The sequence below is a fragment of the Apis dorsata genome, unplaced genomic scaffold (genome assembly GCF_000469605.1).
Source record: "Apis dorsata unplaced genomic scaffold, Apis dorsata 1.3 scaffold_56, whole genome shotgun sequence".
NCBI classification, from domain to species: Eukaryota; Metazoa; Arthropoda; class Insecta; order Hymenoptera; family Apidae; genus Apis; species Apis dorsata.
In genome coordinates this window covers 786,759-796,412 of record NW_006263356.1, presented here as the reverse complement: position 1 = coordinate 796,412, position 9,654 = coordinate 786,759, and the positions used below count along the sequence as shown (strand labels likewise).

The 9,654-nt window shown below is 32.5% G+C and overlaps 1 protein-coding gene across 7 annotated transcripts in view; it reads right to left on the bottom strand.

Moving 5' to 3' along the window:
* Positions 1 to 9,654, bottom strand: part of LOC102671251 (protein Wnt-5b-like) — a 23,319-nt gene that overhangs the window by 6,708 nt on the left and 6,957 nt on the right. For 4 of the 7 annotated variants that reach the window (XM_006609447.2, XM_031515134.1, XM_006609449.2 and 1 more), the window contains one exon: positions 3,534 to 3,618. In XM_006609447.2, coding sequence (XP_006609510.1) covers positions 3,534 to 3,618 — 85 coding nt within the window. Of the gene's footprint in view, positions 1 to 3,533; positions 3,619 to 3,969; positions 4,451 to 9,654 lie in introns of those variants that run through there. The other 3 variants (XM_006609451.2, XM_006609450.2, XM_006609452.2) reach the window with 3 other exon arrangements.

The window sequence follows — 9,654 nt, the reverse complement described above, 5'->3', positions numbered from 1 at the left end:
CTCTCTCTCTCTCTCTCTCTCTCTCTCTCTCTCTCTCTCCCCCTCTCTTTCTCAAAAAAAAAAATTAATCAGAAGTTATTTCTCACGTTCGATCGGATCGATTATTCGCTTCGAAAATAATAATTCTATTTTTATTTATTATTTCTATCTTTATTCTGTATCCTGTTCCATTACACCGACGTTTAGACAGTGTAGAAAAGCGTTGAAGCAACGCGTGGCCAACAATGATGCCACACTTTTCACTCTGATATGGGAGAGAGAAAAACATCTCGTGGGGACAGCCCTTTAATCCATACGATATTTCGATATCGCCCCGATTCATGGGAGGAATAATGTTGGCTGGAAATGGCCTGGTGTGAATCAATTCGTTCGTCGACTTAAACACACGTGCGATCGGCGCCTGGATCCGGAATCTAATCTGGATGCCGGCTCTTAGTCTTGACTTAAGGGGTTGTTACGTAGATACCGGGGCGTAGATTAAGCGAGAGAGTAACGTGGAATTTTTTCGAGAAAATTGCTTTATCGTGCGTGGACACAACGACGACTTTGCACAAGTTACGGTATATCGCGTCCCGGCCACGTGTGTAATTAATTTGCTTTTGTAAAATCTCGGCTCGCCGGTTGATTTAAGTGTATCGTATGCAGTGAATGGAACGATATATTCATGCTAGAATTCTTGTTAAACCAGTGTACACTCCCGATCATAAGTTCGCATCGTTAATTTTAAATATAACGCTTATTAATAACCGATTATTAATAATTGATGATATTTTGCTGGGAACGAAATCCATCGTCCATGAAGAATTTCGTTCTAATATATTACGATCTCTCACATTCGCTTTCCTTCGTTTTAAATTTTTACACTTTACAAATGAAGGAATTAAAGAATAAATTAATTAGAATAGAAGAAAAAATTTACAAAAAAAAGAGAAAATTGCACGATTGCATGAAAGGATAATAAAAGGGAAATTCCATTTCGATGAAAAATTCGTACAGAATTTCACGAGGAATTATTCCCTTAGATGGAATTTTTAACGTATCTAGGGATATATAGGAAACTTAATTTTAAGATGTTGGTAATTTTAAGGGGAAATGAATACTCACATTCATGTTCCTGGCACGGTCGACGCCACGGCGATGAGAAGTCGCAGAATAATGAGTAATGGTACATTATTTATAATTAATTGGTCAGTTTATTAAAAAATATAAAGATCAAGTTGAACATCCAATTGTTTCAAAATTGTATAATTCGTATAATGTTAATGTTTCGTGGCAAAGGATTAGAGTAGGAAACGTGGCTTTGATTTTTAATTTTCCAAGCTAAGAAGCAAGATTGTTGTTCGAATGTTATCTGTATAACGTACATAACCTGGATTTGGAAGTGTATATTTATTAAAAGCTTTTTGGAGGATCGTTTAAAAATTCTAGATCTAATTAGACCGTGGTAAAGATAAAATTAAGGGGGCGAGATTAAATCCATCGGGTTCTCAAGTTAAGCCCATATAAGAAGGATTAACTTTTATGGAGATCCTTTGAGTCCCGCCCATGTGATTAGGCATTTTCACGATCGGTTGGGCAAAGGGATTTAGAAGAAGAAGAAGAAGGCCGCTGTAATGACTGGATGGGGCCAATGATCATTTATCATCGATCAAAATCTATTACCGTCATTTTTTTGAAAATGAGAAGCTGCAATACTAGAGATTACATCCATCAGTGATTAAAAGTGTTCACCCATCATTTAATTCCAATATTTTTTTAGTAAATTAATTTTCAATATTAAATTTACTTGGACGACATTTCATTTTCCAAAACAATTTTTTATTATTTCACATCTCATGTGTGCTTGGATCTAGTTAACTGATAAATATCTTATAATAAACTTTCCATAAGCTATGATTAAAGAATAGAATTAAGAAGAAATTTACAAAAAAATTAATTTTCAATATTAAATTTACTTGGACTTTATTTTCCAAAACAATTTTTTATTATTTCACATCTCATGTGTGCTTGGATCTAGTTAACTGATAAATATCTTATAATAAACTTTCCATAAGCTATGATTAAAGAATAGAATTAAGAAGAAATTTACAAAAAAATTAATTTTCAATATTAAATTTACTTGGACTTTATTTTCCAAAACAATTTTTTATTATTCCACATCTCATGTGTGCTTGGATCTAGTTAACTGATAAATGTCTTATAATAAACTTTCCATAATCTATGATTAAAGAATCGAACTAAGAAGAAATTTACAAAAAAATTAATTTTCAATATTAAATTTACTTGGACTTTATTTTCCAAAACAATTTTTTATTATTCCACATCTCATGTGTGCTTAGATCTCGTTAACTGATAAATATCTTATAATAAACTTTCCATAAGCTATGATTAAAGAATAGAATTAAGAAGAAATTTACAAAAAAATTAATTTTCAATATTAAATTTACTTGGACTTTATTTTCCAAAACAATTTTTTATTATTCCACATCTCATGTGTGCTTAGATCTCGTTAACTGATAAATATCTTATAATAAACTTTCCATAAGCTATGATTAAAGAATAGAATTAAGAAGAAATTTACAAAAAAATTAATTTTCAATATTAAATTTACTTGGACTTTATTTTCCAAAACAATTTTTTATTATTCCACATCTCATGTGTGCTTAGATCTCGTTAACTGATAAATATCTTATAATAAACTTTCCATAAGCTATGATTAAAGAATAGAATTAAGAAGAAATTTACAAAAAAATTAATTTTCAATATTAAATTTACTTGGACGACATTTCATTTTCCAAAACAATTTTTTATTATTCCACATCTCATGTGTGCTTAGATCTAGTTAACTGATAAATATCTTATAATAAACTTTCCATAATCTATGATTAAAGAATAGAAGAATAAAAGAAGAAATTTAGAAAAAAAGATTCAAAGAGAGGCGAACGTTGATCAGATCAGATCACCTCGATGATTTTTCTAAAATCGACGATTGCAGGGCATAAAAGGGCATAAAAGGGAAATTCCATTTCGATGAAAAACTCGTATCCCGATCTCGGGACCATTCAATGATTTGTCATGGGCGTGCAAGGGTGGAATTTAGGGGCGACTAGGCTCGATTCAGAAATTAGACACACCGTTGGCGGGGATATGGCCGGGAAAGAGGAATGGAACGGTATGAAAAATCCTTCGATCGTGTTCCCACGACGTGATTTCGTCTCGGTGTATGTACAAAGAGCTATAAATTACGGCAGTTGTTGCGTGGGCAATTTTTGCTGGAATTTGATGAGGGTAAAGAATCGAGGCCTTTCTCCTCGCGACATATTAATTTATCGATTATCGTCGTTTGATAGGCTGGCCGTGTCCATTCGATTTGTTTCTCCTGAAGATAACACCCGAGAGTAATTATGTAATTTTCCGTGGGATACAGAATTTCACGCGGAATTATTCCCTTAGGTGGAATTTTTATACTTACCCTATATATAGGAAACTTAATTTTAACATGTTGGTAATTTTAAGGGGAAATGAATACTCACATCCATGTTCCTGGCACGGTCGACGCCACGACGATGAGAAGTAATCGCAGAATAATGAGTAAGCCGCTGCAGGCCGCCATCTTGCCTGCAAAGTAATTTCGATCTTGTATAAATATTATGCGTCAAATCGTCTCGTCATCATTTTTATCGATTAAATATAAATATAAACGATCGAAACGAAAGGGAATTACAGGAACATTTGTATATTTCAAATATTACAATTATATACGAAGAGGAGGAAAACGTGATGTCAAAGTTTTAAAAATCCATCATTCGAAATACGCGTGAGTAAATAATTCTCACATTTTTCCCGTATCTCGTATCTCGGGGAATCACGAAGAACTCTGAAAATCCATTTCACCAGAGAAAAATAATCGAAACGATAAGCATCGAGTGCCTCACCCGGTATACGAAATGAGTACATGAGCACGCGTACTATAATATGTGTATACCAGTTCCGTGGGTTGCAAGCACGCCGTAGACTCGGCTTGGAACGAAAGACACCTAAGTCCGGACGATTATGGTACATCGATTCGACATTACACCTTGCTTGCTCCTTGAAGCGACTCGCCGAGAGTCCCTCTCGGTTTCTTGCACACGGGATTCTGGGGATTCGCGAGCTGCACGACGACTGGTTAACAGAAACTACAGGCTTGAGTTACGACCGGTAAACGACTATAACTTTTCATTTTCCACTGTTACGCTACAGTGACACGAGAACTGTGCCTGTGCTGATGAGTAGAAGTATAACGACAATATTGTATTTATGATTGGATCCTCGTCTTGATTGCAATACAGATATGCCACTCTTAATTGAATGTTGGGAGACACCTATTATTGATTTGAACTATACAATTTATTCTGATTCACAGAAAAAGGAGATAAGAATAGAATCTTCAACATTCGAATTAATCCTCGTGGTTCAATCGTGGCCACTTTTTTTAACTTAGACGATTTAACAATCGATTATAACGCTAATTAAATAAATTTGGACAATCCTATTAACGATCGTTCGAATTTTTCTCCTTATCTTATCTTATAGTCAATATAGTTGAGGTTAAGAATAAAGTTATTTCAATAATGTATTATTCAAAGCATAACCACAAATCTTAAATGGTGACATCGAATGGTTGAGGTTATGTGGATCAACTGTTAGCTACGAATAACATTACTAGTTATTTTTCTACTTAAAGTTGGGTTAATACCAACTCTTCTTTCTCTCTCTCTCTCTCTCTCTGCAATATTCAAAATTTATTAATCTCTCTATTTATCTTCAAGATGCAAAACATTGTTATTCAAATCAAATAACCACGATCTCATTTTGGAATAATCGCGTTATATCGTCGGCCTTGGTAATCGATGACGGGAGTATCACAATAAAAAAAATTTCCCCGGCTCTTGTTCGCCGAGTGAACGATCTTGGGTAACCCGATCGCGGCTCAAAAAGTTCCGCTACTGGTTTTTAAAAGAGGCGAAAGGAGGCGCGTCGTTCATTAAGGGGACGGTGCGCTGTTAAATCAAAAAGCACTGGGCTCGATTATGGCGCATCGATTCTTGCATTACACCTTGCTCGGCCACGACGGGTGGCTGTTGCGCTTCAGAGTTGCCCGCTGCGACTAGTTAATATATGCTGACCGTTGGAGTAACGAGTCGTAAATTTAGTAACTTTTGATCCCGGCTTGCTATAATTTCAGTGGAACGATCGTGAAACAAATTAAACATGCTCGCGAACGGGAGCTTTTTAAAAGTACATGGTATCCTGTCATCAATTGCGAAATAATGTTGGCAAATTATCTTAGAGAAAAAGCTAAAAATCTAAATGTAATATCCTTTATGCGTGAAGAGAATTTGTATATACGTAGATTATTTAGTTGCGCAAATTTTAAATAGCATTTATAACAGTGTCGTGCTAATAAAATTTGTTATATCGTTTATAAATTTTCATTTTTACGTATAACAAGTAATATTATGCGTATGAAGGTTAAGGTTATGTAACATTTTAATAAATTTTCCTAGTGATTTTTAGATCTACCGAAATTGAAATATACCCGAAATATATATGAAAAAAAAAAAACTAATTAATTCTTGAAATTTTTACGAATTAAATTTTAACAATTCGGATAAAAACAATAAAATTATATAAAAATATTAAAGAATATTATAAAAAACTTTTTTATAATATAAAGAAAAATATTTTGTCTTTTTATCTTCTTCTTCATCTTAGTGTATATATATATATATATATATATATATATGTGTGTAAGTACATGAGTCAATTCAGATTTAAGACATACAAGTTGAACGTGTCAAACTTCCTAGTATACTTGAAGCACCCAGTATATCCCCGTCTATCTAGCCCACGCGATCGGGCAGAATATTAGCCGGTGTATAAAATGCATTTGTGATCACGACAGGAATGTAAATGGCGTACTTCACCACGTCTCTCGCGGGACCAGCCTCGAATTATCAGCAATAAAGTATCTCGCTGGCGTGTTGAACAAGACATGACCGGCGGTAGTGCAAGCACCGCTACATTTGTTGCTGAATGGAGTTGGGTCCTCTCGTCGGTGATCGTTGATCCTTGCGCAGCTGGATGGTACCACGTTGGCTATAACGATCGTAAAGAGATCGTTGATCTAATATTAAAAGATGCACAAGAGATGGCATCGAAACAAAGAAAAAGATTTTTCAAGTTTCAAGAATTCTCTAACTCGTAATGATAAATTAAATAAAAATCCTTAACGTCATGGGAACATTGTAATTTCAATTGTCGCCTAGAGAGCGCGCCTTCTATTGTGATGACATTGCCATTTTGTTAATCTTGCTAATAAAAAAGTTTTATTCTAGCATGGAGTAACAAAGTTTATTTCATTTTATTGTTTAGTTCGACTGTTCGATGTTTAATACATTGTTCGTGTCTTTTTTCTTTTTTATTTTTAATCATTTTTCTTTAATTCTTTTCCTATCGATATTTTAAAAAAATTTCTGATTATTTGTATTATTCGTTTGATTCTTGCAATAATTGATTAATCATTTTCTAAATTTATCAAATTTATTATTTAAAAATTATAATATTATAATTTTCTAAATTTTTGAATTTTTACATAGATAATGACGAAACAATTTTCTGAATAAACGATATTTTAGGTTTTATTGAATTCTTGAAAGGTATTCAAGATTTCTTCGATGATTAAATTAACAATTTTATGAGTAAAAGCTTTTAACGCATTATATGAATATAAATTTATCTTGATAACTTATCTAGTTATTTCTCTATTTACTTATGCAGGACGTTCCGCGATGAGTGATACAATCGAGAATAAGATAATTCTACGTGGAAAAACATGAAGCAATTCTACATGGAATCGAAAATATCGAATAAAATTGTTCAACCCTTTCGCATCTATGAAATTATCTCGCGATGTAATGTCGTTTGTATGATGCTTTAAGCGAGATATCTCGTGTATCTTTTCATTAAAAAACGGATATCGTTCAAAGAAATCACTAATGCTAGAATATATTTTTATTTTTAAAAATAAATTTTTCTTTATTTCTGTTTTCTTTGTTTCTGTTCTCGCTTTGCGAAATATTTCGTCAAGAATACAAAGAGTTTAATAATTGAAATTTTGAGAAAATTGAATTTAAAAATTTTTTTAATTTAATTATTACTTAATTTTACGACAATATCTGTATATTTTTCAAATATCCAATTTTTAATAATTTGATTATTCGTAACAACCAATAATCAAATTTTAATATTTTTATTATATAAATATATTTATGATAAATTTCTTTTATAATGTGATTGATCATCATTAATGACAAAATCCATTATAATTTAATATTATTCCATCGAATTCAAACGTTGAAAAATATTTCATCATGTATCAATTTAATAAATTTTTATTTAGACACTATTTGATACAAATAATAATAAAAAGAAAACTGATGTAAAATGTTAAATATAATTTCATTATTTTACTACTGTTGTTGGCCTTGTAGAGAAGCGCAAAGCGGTCTGCTTCCACCTGACCAGAAAACATTATCGTAACTTCGCTGCCGATAAACTCACTGAAATTCTGCGGTACACACGTTCGCTAGCCACGGATATTCCAGCGTAGAGAAAGAAGAAAGCCAAGAATTGATAAAAGCGGACAGGAAAGCATTAACATAGCAGTTTAATTCCTGTTAGACTCGTAATTACGCAAGCATTTCAAATATATAAAGTTGAATTTGCTGCAAATATATCACACCCGTTAGAATCAAGATATTAAACAATTTTGTATTGTATAAAGCTTTGAGAAAATATATTTTATAATAAAGATATATGTTTCTAAGTATATTGATTATTTAATGAAATTGATTGTCTCAAAATGAAAGAATAAATTGAAAAATGAATAAATGAATCAACAAAATAAATAATTTTTCTAATTTCAATTCAAAAATTATACAATTATAAGTATATTTATAATAATTTTTTTATAATAATACATGTAACAAATAAATATGTGTATTAAAAAGAATTAAAATCTATTGAATAAAAATTAAATATGCCAAAATATTTTCTATCTCTTTGCATAAAAAAAAAAGCTATGAAATTCTTAAATTCTTTTCAAAAAGAATGTGTAAAATTACGTAAAATCATAATGATTTAGACAATATCTGTGATATAATTTTAATAATAATCGACGATATCAATTTAAGAAACGTCACAGTGATTTTGTATTTTACATAAATCAACTTTATCTCTTTAGCATTCCTTGTTTGTATTATCTATAAAACACATCCAAGATATTTCTCATACTTAAACCATTAACTTTATTACCAGTTTTGCTAAAAAGGAGATGTCGTATCTAACATGTTTCACGACGTAGTTCATATCTCTCTGTTAAAGAATATCAGTATATGTGTATACGATATAAATAATCGAATAATAACAATTTAAAAAAATTGTACTTTAATAATCGCATACGAGCAAACATAAATATTCTTAGTCAGTTAACAATGTGTTAACCTTTAGAGTACCGAACATGCAGAACAATGACTAGGTCAAAAGTGACCCATGTCAATAGATTCAATCATCTATGGTCAGTTAACAATGCGTTAACCCTTACAGTACAGGGACTCGCAATACTGAAATGGTTAAGTTAAAAGTGATCCGCACCGGTGGATTCAATCATTTGTGGTCGATCAATGATGTGTTAACCCTTAGAATACGAGACAATTAGGTCAAAAATAATGCATATCGTTGAAATCAAACTTTTTTTTCTGAATCTTTCGTTCATAAATGCTAAGATTTTTGCCAATTTTGAGGTTATAATTAAAAGTTAGGTTATAATTATAGGTTATAATTAAACAAGCATTAGCAAAGAAATATTGTATATTTAAAATTGTTAAATTTAAATATTCGTGGAAAAACAAACATAAAAGTTGACTTGAATTTTATCCCATTTTCTAATATTATATCTTAATACTTATGAATTGAGGACACGTATAAAACACATCTATCCGCATTTCCAAACCATACATCTGTAACTAATCTTTCCAGATCGCGACGCAAGATTTATGTGACATCGAACGCTTTCGAATTACTTGCGGAATAAAATACACGCGAGTACATATATCTTCGTGGCGTATCGTTCGACCGTGCCCCGTTCGAAACGATACGCAATCGTGTAAGTATTTTTATCTCGGGGCCATTATTTCGCGTTCTTAAACATCCATAAATACCCAGACCACTTTACACCCAGGTAAGAGAGCGGATCGTTGTTTTCCAGGCAGGGAAAAGGTGCGCGTTGTTGAATCAACCTGTTCGCGACGAGCCGGGGCATGGGATTTTCACGGAGGAGCAGAACGCGGCTCGAGTCCTCTTAACGAAGTTGCTGGGGGATAGGGACGATACGGGGAGCGACACCACATTCATGGTACGCGTGCATGCGAGAAAACGAGAGCGTGCTTACTCGGGGCTTGTAGACTCGAGAGAAGAGAGAAAGGAATGCGTGCGGAGGATTCTCTCAGGTTGAGGAGTAGGGGGGTGGGAAGGAAAAAAAAGTAAAAGAAATGAGATGGTGGTAGGGGATAAAGAGAAAGTTAAAGAAATTGTAAACATGCAGGAAAGGAA